General features: G+C 38.0%; 1 protein-coding gene across 1 annotated transcript; it reads left to right on the top strand.

Annotated features, from left to right (window-relative positions):
- Positions 1–14,199: 14,199 nt before the first annotated feature.
- On the top strand, positions 14,200–18,303 carry LOC145036071 (uncharacterized). Its single transcript, XM_078984550.1, has 4 exons — positions 14,200–16,214; positions 16,304–16,527; positions 16,602–17,468; positions 17,859–18,303. The coding sequence occupies exons 1-3, from the start codon at positions 14,490–14,492 to the stop codon at positions 17,338–17,340; spliced, it is 2,688 nt and encodes an 895-aa protein (XP_078840676.1). The 5' UTR covers positions 14,200–14,489; the 3' UTR covers positions 17,341–17,468; positions 17,859–18,303.
- Positions 18,304–18,661: the final 358 nt, after the last annotated feature.

The raw sequence follows: 18,661 nt of genomic DNA, 5'->3' as shown, positions 1-18,661 counted from the left end.
GACCATGCTCAAAGCGAAGGCCATATCAAGGAGAGTACAAGTCATAACATACATGATTGAGCCAACTGCGGAAGCTTAAGGTACTCGGCTCATATCAGCTATCTCTGCCTCGGTACTCGGGCTTTGAGTCTTAGTCAACTTGGTATTACTTTGGATTGGAAACTCCCTTTTCTTGGAATTTTCCACACTAAAACGCTTTAGTACCTTATCCAAGTATGTATCTTGACAGAGTCCTATCAGTCTCTTACTTCTGTTTCTTACTATCCTTATTACTAGAATATATGCAGCCTCTCCGAGGTCCTTCATATTGAAACACTTCCCAAGACAGGACTTGACCTCCTGTAAAGTTGGGATGTCATTTCCCATGAGTAGTATGTCATCAACATACAATACGAGGAAGCTCACTATACTCCCACTAGCCTTGACATACACACATGACTCATCTTCGCTTCGCAGAAAGCCAAACTCTTTGACCTTCTCGTCAAACAAAGATTCCATTTGCGAGACACTTGCTTCAATCCATAAATGAATTTCTCAAGCTTAAACACTCTATTTGGATGCTTCGCATTGGTAAAACCCTCTGGCTGATTCATGTAAACATCCTCAGCCAACTTTCCATTAAGAAAAGCAGTTTTCACGCCCATCTTCCATATTTCATAATCATGAAACGCATCTATTGCGAGCATCACCCTAATAGAATTTATCTTGGCAACTGGCGAGAAGGTCTCATCATAGTCAACTCTAGGATTTTGAGTAAAGCCCTTCGCGACCAATCACACTTTATAAGTGTGCACATTCCCATCCATGTCTGTCTTCATCTTGAAGATCTACTTGCACCCGACTGTCTTACGACACGGCACATTGTCAACCAAATTCCAAACTTGGTTGTCATACATGGACTGAATCTCTCTGTCCATTGCCTCTTTCCACTTAACAAACTCTGGGCCTGTCATGGCTTCCTTGTAGCTACTAGGTTTGTTCAAATTTACTAGTGTACTATCACTAATGAATGTATCCCCTTCAGTAGTAATATGGAATCCATAAAACTGGGGTGGAATACTAGCCCTACTGGAACATCTAAGAGGTAAGGACTCGTCAACAGGTTCAACAGGAGTTTCCTCCTCAGGTTGAGTGCCAGTGTTAGAAGTTCCTTCATCGCTTTACTCTTGAATCTCTTCAAGATCAATTTACCTCCCACTATCCTCTTGGCTTATGAGTTCTCTTTCTCGAAAAACCTCTCTTCTCGCAATGAAGACAACATTATCACTCGGTCTGTATAAGAGATAACCAAAGGACTTTTGTGGATAGCCAATGAAATAACACTTCTCACTTCTCACTACGAGGTTCGAGCTTGTCGTGAGTCTCTCGTCTTATGAAAGCCTCACAACCCCAAACCTTAATATGTGCCAACGAGGGAGCTTTCCCTGTCCACATCTCGTGAGGTGTTTTGGCAACCTTCTTGGTGGGAACTCGGTTAAGGATATGGGCGGCAGTCTCCAAGGCATACCTCCAGAAAGCTATTAAGTAGATATATCCATATCTGCTATAATCATCCGTAAAAGTCATGTAGAAGCGGCAAGCATCCCTTGTGGTGGATCTAAAGGGCCCACACACATCGGTGTGTATGAGATCCAATAGACCCTCATCCCTTTCACAAGTTCCAGTAAAGGGTGACTTGGTCATCTTCCCAAGTAGACAAGATTCACACACGTCATCGTCCCTAAGGTCGAATGAGTCCAACACTCCATCCTTTTGGAGTTGGGCTATGCGTTTCTTGTTGACATGGCCAAGGCGACAATGCCACAAGAATGATTTGTCGAGAATATTAGAGGAATCAATATTCAACACATCATTTCATAAGTTGTCTACAACCAACACAGATTCATATATTCCATTACCAGGAAATGCATTGAAATAAAAAACACCATTCAAATAAACATTAATAAAACCATTACTATTATCAAATGAATATCTAAAACCCAATATATATAATCCATGAAAATAAATGATGTTCTTTGCCATATCTGGCGAATAGCAACAATTATGTAAATCTAATCCTAACCCATTACTCAACACTAAAGAAGAAACTCCGACTCTGGTCACAAGCGACGATCTTTTGTTTCCCATAATCAAGTTTATTTTCCCATGCTCCACCTCCCTACTTCTTCTTAGGCCCTGCAAATCAGAACAAATGTGGAAACCACATCCTATATCAAGAACCCATGAAGTAGCAAGTGACGAGTTGTTAGATTTAATAGAATATTGTAACGCCCGTAGATCAGTGCTAGTCAATTTAGAGACGATAAGCATCAAAAATGACTTTTTGATGGAAGATTATTTAGAAGGAGTAATCTTAACTGAGTTTTAGTATATGTTACAAAGATTTTGTACATATAAAGAACGCCGAAATACGAGTTATAACGAAAAAGTTATGACCTGTCGAACTTTCGTGACAAAACCGACACGACGCTGAATAACGTAAAAAGTGAATTTACGATAGAGCGATATTTAACCTTAGTGATCTAAACAAACATTGTATAATTATTTAAACCGAGAGCGTGCATTAAAAGAACGCCAAAATCTGATTTCGTATGAGGAAGTTATGATTTTTCTAAGTTTCAGCTTAACAATATGCAGCCCGAAACTCGAATTTGAGATCGAGTGATTTTTTGGTCGAATCAATCTAAACGAAAATCAAAGATCTCGTTATTAGTAGTGCAATGGTGAAAAGACATACAAAAATAGACGTCGGATGAAGAATTTATGAATTTATAACGAAGTTTTCCTGTCCCGGCCTACTAAAAATAATACCATAGATATAAAGTCGAAATCAGCCGATGGAGTCTAAACGAAAGTTGTAGAGCATAGTCTCACCTATGCGTGGATATAAAGAACATCGAAAACGGATTTGTATGAGGAAGATATGAATTTATGAAAATTTTAAATAATTAAAATATATTTATTTAATTATAAAATCGGATAATACCAAACCCGTGACTCATCCGAGCTTATCCACCCGGTACGCCCAACGTACCTACATGTACGCCCAACGTAGATGTCGACAGAGGATTACGCCCAACGTAATTTGGGGTTACGCCCAGCGTAACTCGAGGTTTTAGCCCCTATAAATAGAAGTCGAAGGTTGCCGATCTTTTTGCTAAAAATTATCCTTTCTCTCTCATTTTTGCATCGTTTTGCATGCAAAAAATATCCCGAATCCCCGGTATTAATCCCGAGCCCTGAAGCAAGTTCTGAAGCCCCGAAGATCCCAAGAAGTGAAATTCCCGAGTCGAAGCTCTGCCCGCGAGAAGCCCGGTTTTTGTGAAGATCTCCCGGTTTCACCGAAGAATACTACTTCTACAAGCCGTAGCGCTGTCCGATCATCTTCTGATCAAGTGAGTGTGTGGTTATTTACTTCTAACACATAAATATGAAGTATTTGCTTTGAAATACGTGTTATGTGTATATATATTGTTGTTTATTTGAAGTGAGTGTATAGTCCCTTTCATAAACACAATTTTAATACAAGTATTGTCTGAATGTATTAAGTATATGTTTTGGGTGAGTGTGTAGTCACTCTCTTCTAACACATAAATATGAAGTATTTGCTATGAAATACATGCTATGTGTTTATATATTGTTGTTTATTTGAGATGAGTGTGGAATGGATGTTTTATATAGTTTTTAAATGAGTTAAAATGTATATGTATTTTATATCTACAAATATGTTGGGTAGAACATAGGTAGATGAGATAGTTGGTATGTGATAAAATGGTGAGGTAAATGATGAGGTATGAAAGATGATTAGGAATGATATTGGTAGATGCACCAATTAGAGAATGTCATAATACTAGCAGATGTGCTTAAGAATAATATTGGTAGATGCACCAAATAGAGAATGCCATAATACTAGTAGATGCGCTTATAGGATAATCCTGGCAGATGCGCTTATAGGATAATGTCGGTAGATGCGCCTAAAAGAGAATGTCATTAACCTGGCATCCGCGCCTCATAGTGTATGACGTAATCCTGGCAGAGGCGCTTAAAGAATGATGTTGGTAGATGCGCCTTATGTAGCAATGGATTTTGTGCCAATTCCTTAGTTCAATACTTAGGAATGAATGAATGAAGGATAGTTGAATTCTTAGGGTAAAACCTTGAGAAATAAAGAAGATAATGGGGATGGGTAATTGGGTTGATTGTTTTATGGTTGAATATAATAATTATATTATTGTGGGTCGAAAACCCTATATGCTTACCAGGCTCCCAAGCCTGACCCACTCAGTTTTCTTTATATCACAGGTATCAATACGAAGATATATTTCACTGAGAGATTAAAGGATATGTAAATCATTAGCGTAAGTAATGTAAGTTCTGTTTATGCTTATGTGTCTGTATCGGAACATGACATCCTGAATTTTGCTATATAATGAAAATACATTTCTTTAAGAAATGCTTCGATAAATTCTTATCATATTTTGTTTTGGGAAAAAATTCCGTAACTCTTTTAATCAAAGGATTACTCTGATTTTATAAAACAAAGCATAAACAAATCGGTCTTTTCTGGCCGTGAAAATGAGGATGTCACAGTTGGTATCAGAACATTAGTTTAAGCGAACTAGGAAATCTGTCGGATTTCTAGACTTAAACTTAGAATGCTAAGTGATAATTGTGAGATGAGTGTCTACCATATTTTAGACACGTGCACTAGTATATTTTAGTAAAGATGCCTAAAATGCTTTTATGTGGTAAATGCTATATGTTTGCCATATATGTAATTGTTTCTTCGGATCTATGGTCTGTTGCCGACCGGATCTGGAAACCTGATGTGTTTAGGATTCTAAGCGTATGACTATGATATTAGAACTAGCATGTAAACATTTCGGAGTGATAAGGATGATTTGAATATCTATCGTGAATGAAGATCTAAATTCACCTTATTCGATGTATAGATAAAAAAAAGGCAAGAACAAGAAGCGGAGTTGGAAACGCAAAAGAAAACAGGAATCAACCACCTGTGATTGAGCAAGTAGTTGTTGCAGCAGCACCACCTGAGCTGATGACAATGGCTGGAGTAAAATTGATGATTCAAAAGATGTTGGATCATCAGATGGAAGAAACTAGACGCCTGCTTCGGCAGAATCGTGAAGAACTTTTAATACAAGTTGAAGAGTCCGAAGTGAATGGAGGGCAGTCAGAAGGAGGAAACTTAAGTGGGATTATTGGTCAAGCCAACCCACCGTTAGTTCGACAGAACAACCAGGATTGAGCAAATGATGGGCATAGGTGCAAGTATAAGGATTTCATGGCATCCAAACCGTCATGTTTATCTGGAAGCCCAACACCAGTGGAAGTTATGGACTGGATCTCCGAGATGGAGACAATGTTTGAGAGTTGTGAGTGTAGCAACCGACAGAAAACTGCTCTCGCGATTACTCTGTTAAACTCTGGAGTGTTGAACTGGTGGAAGCTACTAGCTGGTTCGATGCCCAAGGGAGAAGCTAGCAAGATAGCTTGGGAAGATTTTGTGGTGCAACTAAAGATGCAATACTGCTCTGAGCAGGATCTTCTAGAAATCAACAATGAGTTCCAGAATCTGAAGAAGGGAAGATTGAGCGTCACCGAGTACGCTACTAGTTTTACGGAGAAGATGAAGCTTGTTCCCTACCTACTTCCAACGAAAATTTCCAAGGTCAACAAGTTTGCCAATGGATTACTAGCGGACTTTCGTCCAATGGTCAAGCAAGCAACCACTTTGAAAGCCGCCATCTGGGCAACCAAGAATGTTGAGACCTAAATAAAGGAAAAGGGTCTGGAGAAAGTTCTAGTTGGTGAGAAGAGGAATCTTGAAGGATCCTCAAGACCTGATAGTAAGGGAAAGTTCACAAAGTCTAACTGGGATGACCAGAGGTATGGAGCCAAGTGGTATGAAAAGTGCAGGAAGAAGCACTTTGGAGCATGCAACGAAGAAGTAACCTATTACAAATGTGGAAGGATCAACCACTATTCCTCGAATTATACACATAATAATAAGGTATGCTATGATGCGGAGGCAAGGGGCACATGTCTAGAGATTGCCCAAAGAAAAATGGGGCAATAAGGCTAGAGGAACCACCAAAGTCAAGGGCATTCCACATGATCCTCGATGAAGCAAACAATAACTCGAGGAATCAGGAATAAGGATTTCAGATCCAAAGATCAAATTATGAAGTAACTTATGGTGTAGCCTATTAGAGGCATAGTATAGGGTGAACTTGAAATTTTGTGTAATAGTTTCAAGAATTAATATAAACCTTGGTTTTGTTATCTGATGTATTGAGTGACACCTATCAGAAGATATCGAAGGTGGTATCTTGCCTTTAGTTTATATCTGATAAAATAACGGAACGTTAGAGGAGGACGGTACGTCTGAAGTACACCTTCGATTGGCTGGATGATGGAACGATTGGTGTACTTCTTGAAGTTTTCCCATCATCTGGAATTTCCACCACCAACTGAGTTGAACTAGAATTGATGATTTAATATACGCATGGAAGAAGTCCTAGTAGAGTCTAGGAAAATTTGTATGATTAATTGGACACATTCGTATGTGTTAAATTGTTTTGTGATTTTAGTACTTGGGGACTACAAGACAACACTTGGGACAAGTATGAGTAGGTGTGAATAGTAGTAGGAATAGTAGTAGCGATCTATACTACTGGAAGCACAGGACTCATGCTTGGATCAGGGAAGGTCATCGGGTTACCAAAAAGCTAGTGATTGATTTTGTTTTATTCAAGTATGTCATTACCATTTTTTTGGTAATGGCTAGTAAGACGATTGTTATTCCGATCCTAGTAGTCATATCAAATTGAGTCCCACTACGATGAGAGTTCATCGGGACACGACCCATCGGTTGGTTACAATAGATAAAGGAATGTATTTATCCTAAGAAGAAGAAGGAGTCTACAATAAGGATTTATTTTGTAACTCGAAGGTTATGCTTGAAAGTACATCATATTACGAAAAGCAGATGCAAGATTGAGCATCGTTTGAAGTCAAGAAGCCCTAGAGTTAAATACTCTTTCGAGGAAACATAGAAGTTACGATTAGTACTTAGGATGAAGAGATAACTTATGGAATCATTATCCAAGCCCTATTTCGTTGATGATTCTGAGACGTAATCATCCTAAGGGGAAGATAATTGTAACGCCCGTAGATCGGGGCTAGTCAATTTAAAGACGATAAGCGTCAAAAATGACTTTTTGATGGAAGATTATTTAGAAGGAGTAATCTTAACTAAGTTATATTATATGGTACAAGAATTCCGTACATATAAAGAATGCCAAAATCCGAGTTACAACGTAGAAGTTATGACTTGTTGAAGTTTCGTGACAGAACCGGCACGACGCTGAATGACGTAAAAAGTGAATTTATGATAGAGAGATATTTAGCCTTAGTGATTAAAACGAACTTTGTAGAATTAGTTAAAGCAAGAGCGTGCATAAAAATAACACCCAAATCTGACTTCGTATGAGGAAGTTATGATTTTTCTAAGTTTCAGCTTAACAATATGCAGCCCGAAACTCGAATTTGAGATCGAGTGATTTTTTGGTCGAAGCAATCTAAACGAGAATCGAAGATCTCGTTATTAGTAGTGCAATGGTGAAAAGACAGACGAAAACGGACGTCGGAGGAAGAACTTATGAATTTACAACGGAGTTTTCCTGTCCCGAACTACTAAAAATAATATAATAAATATAAAGTCGAAATCAGCTGACGGAGTCTAAATGAAAGTTGTAGAGCATAGTCTCACATACGCGTGGATGTAAAGAAAGTTGAAAATGGAGTTCGTATGAGGAAGATATGAATTTCTGAAATTTTTAAATAATTAAAATATATTTATTTAATTATAAAGTCGAATAATACCAAACCCCTGACTCATCCGGCCTTATCTACCCGGTACGCCCAACGTACATGTCAACGAAGGATTACGCCCAATGTAATTTGGGGTTACGCCCAACGTAACTTGGGGTTTCAGCCCCTATAAATAGAAGTCGAAGGTTGTCGATCTTTTTGCTAAAAATTCCCCTTTCTCTCTCATTTTTGCATCGTTTTGTGTGAAAAAAATATCCTGAAGCCCCGGTATTAATCCCGATCCCCGAAGCAAGTTCCGAAGCCCCGAAGATCCTAAGAAGTGAAATTCCTGAGTCGAAACTCTGCCCGCGAGAAGCCCGGTTTTTGTGAAGATCTCACGGTTTCACCGAAGAATACTACATTTACAAGCCGTAGCGCTGTCCGATAATCTTCTGATCAAGTGAGTGTGGTTATTTTCTTCTAACACATAAATATGAAGTATTTGCTTTGAAATACGTGTTATGTTTATATATTGTTGTTTATTTGAAGTGAGTGTATAGTCCCTTTCATAAACACAATTTTAATACAAGTATTGTCTGAATGTATTAAGTATATGTTTTGGGTGAGTGTATAGTCACTCTCTTCTAACACATAAATATGAAGTATTTGCTACGAAATACATGCTATATGTTTATATATTGTTGTTTATTTGAGATGAGTGTGGAATTGATGTTTTATATAGTTTTTAAATGAGTTAAACTGTATATGTATTTTATATGAACAAATATGTTGGGTAGAACATGGGTAGATGAGATAGTTGGTATGTGATAAAATGGTGAGGTAAATGATGAGGTATGAAAGATGATTAGGAATGATATTGGCAGATGCACCAATTAGAGAATGTCATAATACTAGCAGATGTACTTAAGAATAATATTGGTAGATGCACCAAGTAGAGAATGCCATAATATTAGAAGATGCGCTTATAGGATAATCCTGGCAGATGCGCTTATAGGATTATGTCAGCAGATGCGCCTAAAAGAGAATGTCATTAACCTGGCAGCCACGCCTCATAGTGTATGATGTAATTATGGCAGAGGCGCTTAAAGGATGATGTTGGTAAATGCGCCTTATTTAGCAATGGATTTTGTGCCAATTCCTTAGGTCAATCCTTAGGAATGAATGAATGAACGATAGTTAAATTCTTACGGTAAATCCTTGAGAAATAAAGAAGATAATGGATATGGAGAATTGGGTTGATTGTTTTATGGTTGAATATAATAATTATATTATTGTGGGTCGAAAACCCTATATGCTTACCAGGCTCCCAAGCCTGACCCACTCAGTTTTCTTTATATCACATGTATCAATATGAAGATATATTTCAATGAGAGATTAAAGGATATATAAATCATTAGCGTAAATAAATGTAAGTTCTGTTTATGTTTATGTGTCTGTATCGGAACATGACATCCCGAATTTTGCTATATAATGAAAATACATTTCTTTAAGAAATGCTTTGATAAATTCTTATCATATTTTGTTTTGGGAACAAATTCCGCAACTCTTTTAATCAAAGGATTACTCTGATTTTAGAAAATAAAGCATAAACAAATCGGTTTTTGCTAGGCGTGAAAATGGGGATGTCACAAATACATACCTGCGAAGGTGGGCTTTATCTTCGCATCCTTAATGCCCTGCAGATATTTAGGGCAACTTCGTTTCCAGTGGCCCTTCTCGTGGTAATAGAAACACTCTGCTTCCTTAGGGTCAGAGGAGGGTTTCGCAGGACCTGCTTTGGTCTCACTAAAGGATGAACCATCACGGGACTTTCCCTTTTGGTGACTCTTTGAAGGAGCCTTCCTCTTCTTTCCCTTCCGTTGACCAATTGCCAACACAGAAGCAGCCACAGTAGGGGTTGATGCAACATATTTGTCCTTGATGTTGCTTTCAGCAGTCCTTGAAGTTTATTCAAGGAGACCTCTTCCTTATTCATGTGGTAGGTCATTATGAACTGGTTGTAGCAGGAAGGCAAGGAGTGGAGGATGATGTCGATAGCCAAATTCTCATCAAACTTAACATTAAGTTTGAGAAGACGATCAACATACCTCTGCATTTTCTGCAAATGAATGCAGAGGTTATGGATTCTCCACTCCCCATCTTAGTGGTGATCATGTTAGTAATGATCTCATAGTGCTCTTGCCTCATGCTTTGGTGGTACCTGTCCAGCAAATCTTTATGCATTTCATATGGATACATGTCCTCATAGGACTGATGGAGTTCGAGGTTCATGGTGGCCAACATGATGCAATGAACCTTCGTAGCATCACGCTCGTAGGCCTCAAACGCAGCCAACTTTTCAGGAGTAGCAACATCTGGGATGATCTTTTCAAGTTTCTCATTGAGGACATATTCTTTGTCCTTGTAGCGAGTGATCATGCGAATGTACCTCATCCACTCGTTGAAATTCGACCCATCAAATGTCATCTTTTGACATAGGTTCATCAGCGAGAATGACCCAGAAGCGTTGTTGTTGTTGTTGTTGTTGTTAGAAGACATCTGAAAAAGAAAGGAACAAAGTTTGATTATAAATGAATCCCCAATTAAACACCCAAATGAAAAATTAGGGCTTAGATCCAACAATATTATTCACAACTTATAAAAGGGATGTCGTAATCTAAATGCAAATAATTTGAAGGTAAGTGAATGACGATTCACTAATTTCCACCATGAAAAACGAAAGGAAATTAAGTTGTAAATGTATTTGAAAACTCCTAGATTCTTTTGAGATTCATTAAACTTTTCAATGACATGTTTAAATCTTGATATGCCCTTCAAGTTTGTGATTGGGATACCGAGGATCACAAACAAGGTGTGAATAACCAAGCGAATCAACATGGTGCACTCAATGCCTCTATCACCTAATCAATGTGTCGGTAAACCACACACGCTCCATTGATCTATGACAAACACCGAGCCACCCTTCGCTACCAATGTCGATCCCAAATTAGTGTGCCGGTTAACCACACACGCTCCACTGACATTTGACAAGGGTACAAAGTATAATTCCATGGAGTAACATCATTTTCACATTTTACCCTAAAGTAACTAAGATTGAGAATTTGTAAAAACATTGTAGTTACTTCGTATCATTCATTATACTTTTAACGAGGAGAGGATTGCCTTATCCTACCCGTTCGGCTAACGACCCTCCACCAATCAAGAAAGCGGTGGGTAGGAGTGGATACCCATTAAACGACCATTTTATAGGCTATAACCTTATACCCCTTTTTAGATCGGCTTCGTGAATGATGCCTACTAACGGTAAGACTAGCATTTTAAGTTATACATATATATTAATTAATCTTGTAATAATATAATAGTATAGGGTTGAATTTTAAACTTATAAAATTCTAAAGGTATGAAATTTAAATCATTCAAATCTAAACTTTTAATCATAAAATTTAAATTTCAAAACTTGAGGACAAGTTTTGAACTTTTCAAAACACAAGGGATCAAATAACAAATAATATAAATTAAACAATTAATTTTATGATTATCTATATCCGACCTAATCCATTTTTAGTCACAAATAATTACCAAATAATTTAAATAATCCATATTTATCATATAAAGAAACTATTATTCAAAAGATTTGAAATTATCTTTTGTTTTGGTAAGGATAATCATTTAAATACAATAAAATTCAAAATTTATTATTAAAAAATGATTTTGGCATTTATCCTATAGCAAAACAACGAGAAATCCCGAGATATGCTTTGTCTGACTCCCGAACTCGCCGAGTCCAGATACTGACTCGCCGAGTTGGGTCGGGCAGAGGCCAGAAAAACGATTTTCAGCAAAAACTCGACAATTACATCACATACGACAGAAACCAACCTGTCTCTGATACCACTGATGGTTTTAAAGCAAAAGAACATCCTATGTGCTCATGTAAAACCCTAAAGCTTGGATCTAGGCTTCTCTATTGTACATGTAATACATCCAAGACTTGTAACCCTAGATCTAGCATCCATAATTTGAAATTAACACTATAAGAACAGATATAAGTGATTACCTCTTTCAATTGGCTTGAAAACCTTTGATTCTTCTTGATCTTGAGCTTAGAGTCACAATTGTAACTCCTCTAATGGCTCACAAACACCATACTATTATGAGAGAGGAGGAAGGATGCTAAAATCGGCCTAGGGTTTCTCTTGGAGTCAAGGTGGCCGAAAATTGCAAGCAAGGGCCTTTATTTATACTATAGGCTGCTAGGGTTTCAGTCTAAACCCTAATGGACAACTTAGTCACCAAGCAACCCATGGAACCTTCTGGAATAAAGCCTTGGATGAAAATATGATGGATCCCCATCATAATTTCATTCCCCCCCCCCCCCCCCCCCTTAGTCCATTAGGTTTCACAGCCCAAAACTTAATTATCACACATTTGACAGTTTATGCCCCTTTATTCAATTAATCTCTTTTAGTCACCAAATTAATTCCTAAATAATTTATGACCAATATTAATTAAATAATACGATTTCTCCTTTAATATATTATTATTATAATATATTAATAAATCATAATATCTTCTCCCTCTCTCTTAAATAACATTGTCAAGTTGCTTTGGTGAAGGCAAACCCAAAAGGACCATGCACAACCGGGTCAAGTACATACAAAATATAGTTACGGGCTTAGATACTAATCCAACAAGATCTAGCAGCACCTTTTTGTCCCTTGGCTTGGAATTCTTCTCTTCTCTTCATAATATGCACCAAACATTCAAAAATAGCAAAGCACTCTCTCTTTAAGCTCAAGGGCCGTTTAGGGTTCGCTCTTAGGGAAGTGTAGCCGCAAATAAGGCTATAAGTTCCTTTAAATAGGCCCCAAACCCGGGTATTTAGGGTTTTTCATCCCACCGCCTACTCGGCGAGTCAGCTCCTCAGACTCGTCGAGTAGGTCATTAAACCTACGTGGCACATCGCGACTCTACTCGACGAGTTGGAGAACCGAATCGTCGAGTAGCTCAAGAGATAAATACATAAATAAATAACAAATAATATACCTGAAGTCCGGATGTTAAAAATGCCCTACGGACTTTCTAGGGTTTACATGTTGAGTCTCTAAAGTTTTTGTCGGACTTTATGGGTCCTTAAACTTGGATATGACCTACTATTTTAGTATCTGTCAGTCTGTAATAGTCGGCTCAATGAACTTTTAGACAAAAAAAAAAAAAAAAAAAAAAAACTCACATTGTGCTCCTATAAAGCCCAAAAAAAAAGTTCGAGGATCAATTCGTATAAAAAAAACTCTCATTTTCTTCTAAAGCTGATTCACACTCAATTCGTATTGATCACTGAACTTATTTTTTTGACTTTATATGGACACAATGTGAGTTTTTTGGTTTAAAAGGTTACTGAATCGACTATTACAGGCTGATAGAGACTAAAATAGCAAGTCATATCCTAGTTTATGGACTCATAAAGTCCAATAAAAACTTTAGAGACTCAACGGGTAAACCCTAAAAAGTTCATAAGACATTTGTGTCATTATTCATTTTTTTATTTAATCAAGTCGTCAACGGTCAAAATGGCCTAACGTTCGAAATATGGGCGTTTCATCCGGTGGTGACGACAACGAGATGCTCCGTACCGAGAAACAACGAGTAGGGGGGAGGGGGTGGTGTACCCTCATTACAACGTCGTTATGGCGTATCTACGTCAGTGGCGGACGCAGACGCAAACTATTTTAGTAGGGGTGTCTCTCGTACTCCAAACGGGTGCACCTAATAAAAAAAACTAAAAAAAAAAAAAAATTACACCGAGTGTCGGAAATTGAGTAGTTGTCCGGGACCCCAAATGCCCCACTAAAATCCGCCATTGGTCCACGTCTACCATAACGAGCACTTATGTGCCCATATCGATATGACCAAATTACATTTTTGGTAAGTTATCCACCCAAAGTCAAATTTCTTGTAGGTTGTTACAATTAAAGCTCATATGTTATATCATATCTATTCATAAGTGCTTAAAAGTCTAGCCTAAGCTTTATAAAGCCCCAACTTATGTGTCAAAGACATATGTAGTTATCATATTCTCTTATTTGCGTGGATTGTAGTAAAATCAAAAGTCCATCCTAAAGATTAATTTTATTATTAAAAAAACGACTCAATATCCGTTTAACTTGGGCGCTTCTTAAAATTGGTAATAGAAAATTTCTCAAATCAATTGAGAAACATATTGGTAATTCCACCGTTATTGTAACGGAAATAAAATTAAGTAGGCAAAGTAGTGAATAGGGAAAAATACAAGGGCCATAGATGCGCACATACCTGTACTACCTGCTTCGACATACACACGCACTTTCACTCTCTAAAACTAAAAGTACACTCACACTCCTTTCTCTCTCACACACTACACACCGACGATGCATTCTCTCTCTCTGTCCGCTACTTCTACAAACCGACGAGATATTCCCCGCTGTCAAAGATTCCTCCACCGGCCCCCTTTTCCCCTTTCTCTTCGAATCCCTAAAATTTCAATCCAATCCCCCTCCTAATTCCAATCTACCCCCTCTGAAAATCACTCAATTCCTGTCCTTTTTTTTCAATCCAATTTCGTAAAAGATTGGATTTTTATCAACAAACAGTGTATGGGCTGTGTGGGTTCCAAGCCCGAGGAGTCACCGGCGGTGGCGCTCTGCAGGCAGAGATGCACCTTCCTCGACGAAGCGATCCACCAACGCTACGCTCTTGCGGAAGCTCATTTAGCTTATTGTCACTCTCTCAAGAACGTCGGTGTTTCGCTCCATCGTTTCTTTGATATCCACTCCTCCGCCGCCGTGCACGGTCACGGTGGTGATACTCCTCCGTCTCCGGTGCTTAACCTTCCTCCTCAAAGGAAGGGAGAGTCTTCCAAGCCGCCCGTTACTGCGCCTGTTCATCATCATCAGCATCATGATCATTCGCATTCAAATTCTGGCTCATCTCACCTTCACTTTCACTCTGATTCCGATGAAGATTCCGAGGACGATGACGGTTCCATTCATTTACACTCAGTAAATGGGGGTTCTCCGTTGCATCAACATCGACATCGGCCGTACGAAAATTTAACATATAATGATCAGAATGATTCAGCAAGTTCTTCTTATCCTCCCCCCTTTTATCCCCCTTCTGGTTATCCTCCTTCCGGTTATCTTCCGTCAGGTTTTCCTCCATCAAACTACCCCCCTGCCGGTTACCCACAGTCAGGTTATCCCCCTGCCGGCTATCCTCCATCAGGCTACCCACCGGCCGGTTATACCCCGCCAGATTATCCACCGGCGGGTTATGCTCCGGAAGGTTATGCGCCTGGTCGTTACACGATGAATTTTATGAGAAAGCAACCGACTCCGTCTGTAGTGTACCAGCAACGGCCAATGAGTCCGGAGACTATACATTACGGTGAAGCTTCTTCCTCATCCTCCTATTATAACAACAATTATAATTATCAAAACCCTAATTCTTCATCATATAACAACAATTACTCTAACTACGGTGAGTTTTTCGGTTCTTCTTCTCGACAACCTCCATATGGTGGCGTCTCATCGCCTCCGCCGGTTTTACAGGCTGAGGCATCATCTTCTAATTCAAAACCTTCTCCCCCTCCTCCCCCTCCCCCGCCACCAAGCTCCTCGTGGGACTTCTTAAATCCATTCGATACCTTCGAGAGCTATTATCCTCCTTATACACCAAGTCGCGATTCAAGAGAGGTGAGAGAAGAAGAGGGTATTCCTGATTTGGAAGACGAAGATTACTTCCAGGAAGAAGTCGTCAAGGAAATACATTCTTCAATCCCAAAGTTCGTTGATAGTGGAGGCGGTGGTGGTGGCGGTGGAAGTGGGGGTAAAGGTGATTCAAAGAAGGCGGCTGTCGTTGATGAAGAGAGTGAGAAAAGTTCCGGTGGTGAGTTGCATTACAGAAGTGGCCCAACTGTCGTAGAAGACGAACCAGTGGAATTTGAAGTTCATGTGGTTGATAAAGAAGAAACATCTAGATCGGAAAAACCTCTTGCTGACTTTCAAAACGATTCAGAAGTGGTGAGAGAAATTCAAGTCCAGTTTGATCGAGCTTCAGAATCCGGCAATGAGCTAGCAAAGATGCTTGAGGTCGGAAAAGTTCCACACAACAGAAAACACGCCGCCTATCAAGTTCCCTCAAAGATGTTGAACGTCTTTTCACCATCATTAGCAATCGCAGCTTCTAAATACACATCTGCAGAAACCACCGATCCTTCCAACTTAGATGCTGGTATAGATTTAAGAACAAAGTCTCAACATCTTTCATCCACCTTACATAAGCTCTATCTCTGGGAAAAGAAATTGTTCGAGGAAGTTAAGGTATGTGTATCATTTTTATCATCAATCTTCCATGGATGCTGTTCTTAAATCTTGAATCTTGAATCTTTTCATGATATATTATGATGTAGATCGAAGAGAAAATGAGATTACTCCATGAAGAAAAAAACAGAAGACTAAAACGTTTAGATGAAAAAGGTGCAGAACCACACAAAGTTGATGCTACAAGAACTTTAGTCAGAAGTCTTTCAACCAAAATCAGAATTGCAATTCAAGTAGTCGATAAGATCTCTGAGCAAATAAACCGATTAAGAGACGATGAGTTATGGCCACAGCTAAATGACTTCATTCAAGGGTATGTAATAAATAATACACTAAAAATTCCGTTTTTTTTTATCTGATTTATGATTAATGAATCTCTGTTTTTAGTTTAACAAGAATGTGGAGGTCAATGCTGGAGTGTCACCATAGTCAAACTCGAGCCATTGGAGCTGCTAAAAGACTAGACGCGATTGCATCTCACAAACATTTCAGTGATGATAGTCTTGAAGCCACATTACAACTTGAACATGAACTTTTAAACTGGACTCTTAGATTCTCTTGTTGGTTTGGAGCACAAAAGGGATTTGTGACATCATTAAACAACTGGCTTCTAAAATGTCTTCTCTACATCCCTGAAGAAACAGCAGATGGACCTGTTCCATTTTCCCCTTCAAGAATCGGAGCTCCAACTGTGTTCATAATATGCAACCAATGGGCACAAGCAATGGAAAGGATTTCTGATAAGGAAGTAGTGGAATCCATGAGGGATTTTGTTAGGATTGTGCTTCAGTTATGGGAAAGGGATAAGCAGGAAATGAGAAGGAGACTTGTGATGCATAAGAATATGGAGAGGAAAGTTAAGGATTTGGAGAGGGAGGATGTGAAGATTCATAAGGAGTTGCAGGTTCTTGATAAAAGAATTGTTGTTGGTAGTTCTGGAGATGATAATGGGATTTCAGCTGTTTATCAGAGTGAGACTAGTAAAAGTGTTGGTGCTCAAACGAATTTGAGACTTGTTTTTGAGGCTATGGAGAGATTTACAGCTGCTTCTTTGAAAGCTTGTGAGGAGTTGTTGCAACGTATTGAAGAAGATAAGAATTCTCGTGAACAAGAGAAAGTTTTGTAGACAAATGATGGAAAAAAGAAAGGAAGTTAAACTGAAAAACGGAAAGAGCTCGGGTTCATCTGGTTGAATCTGAGTGAATCGGATGTCTGAAGTGATTCAGTCAAGACACACAACTTGTCTTGAATCAGGTGCATGATCTTATTATAGGTTATATGCAAGAAATAACAATGTACATTCGTTTATTTGTTATTGAAAATTTTATCCAGTTATAGCAATGAAAAATCAATTTTCATTGCTATAATTGGATAGATTTTTCAAAGTAATAATGTTAAAAGACAAATTTGAAACTATTTTTTGCTATAATTGGGTTGAGTTTTTAAAGTAAAATGCCTTGATAAGAAAACAATGAAAGTGAAATTGTAGTTAGCATTCATACATGTACAAAACTAGAGTTAGGTTTGATTTCACATGCTAAAACTTATTGCTATGGACAATTTTGTCTATACATAAATTTTGAAGCATTTATGACAACCATTTTTTTTTTCCTAAATTATTTAATTTATCTTTGATTTGGATAGGTTTCTACTGCAGTGGTCCAACATTCCGTCTAATTGAAGATTGGAAACCAACATTCCAACCGAAGTGAAAAGACGGAATCAAAGATTGAAGAGTGGTTTTTGTACGCAACATTTATGATGATGCCTTTTGGCACGTGACTTGGTTTTTTGATTGAAAGCTAAATTTGGCTTTTTTTTTAAAAGGCCTCAATTTTGTAAGTGGATGTAGTTTGTTTATGTTATTAAAACAGATACAGTTAGGTATTAGTAGATTAGCAATAGCCTACAATTTTTTGTTTATTAATATCGTTGGTGTAAATAGAATAGCCATTTTGTTTATCGTCTATTCTTTGAGTTGTTATTATATCATTAGGAGAACAAAAGAACTTCAACTTCTGTAAAAGCATTATCTTTTGTGTTCAGCCTCCTAACATTTTTAATGTACTTGACATAAAGTTATTTTGTCCTTTTATATATATATATATATATATATATATATATATATATATATATATATATATATATATATATATATATATATATCAAATTATAATTATACAAATTTTCAATAATGGTGGTTTTTGTGTAAATAATTGAAGAAATTAAGTACACCTTCATAGAAGTTGCCTTTTTGTATGTTTTACACGACTCTATCTCTTGCCAATTTCCAATCAAATACACCAATTGCATAATAAATGAGTCAAATTTGGGTTTATAGTAAAACGCGTCCACCAAGGAAAATGAAAAACTTCAATGATGATGTATGCAATGAAGCCATGCTGACGTCAACAACCTTTTTTTTTACCAACGTTTACAGTAGGGCA

This window comes from Lactuca saligna, chromosome 3 (genome assembly GCF_052625555.1).
Source record: "Lactuca saligna cultivar CGN05327 chromosome 3, ASM5262555v1, whole genome shotgun sequence".
NCBI lineage: Eukaryota > Viridiplantae > Streptophyta > Magnoliopsida > Asterales > Asteraceae > Lactuca > Lactuca saligna.
The sequence above is the reverse complement of the archived record's forward strand: the minus strand, read 5'-3'. Positions and strand labels throughout refer to the sequence as shown.

Excerpts from the sequence above, each read along its gene's own strand:
- LOC145036071 (XM_078984550.1), top strand. The coding sequence starts at position 14,490 with ATGGGCTGTGTGGGTTCCAAGCCCGAGGAGTCACCGGCGGTGGCGCTC. Across the intron at positions 16,215-16,303 it reads AATTGTTCGAGGAAGTTAAG|ATCGAAGAGAAAATGAGATT; the intron begins GTATGTGTATCA and ends ATTATGATGTAG. Across the intron at positions 16,528-16,601 it reads CTAAATGACTTCATTCAAGG|TTTAACAAGAATGTGGAGGT; the intron begins GTATGTAATAAA and ends CTCTGTTTTTAG.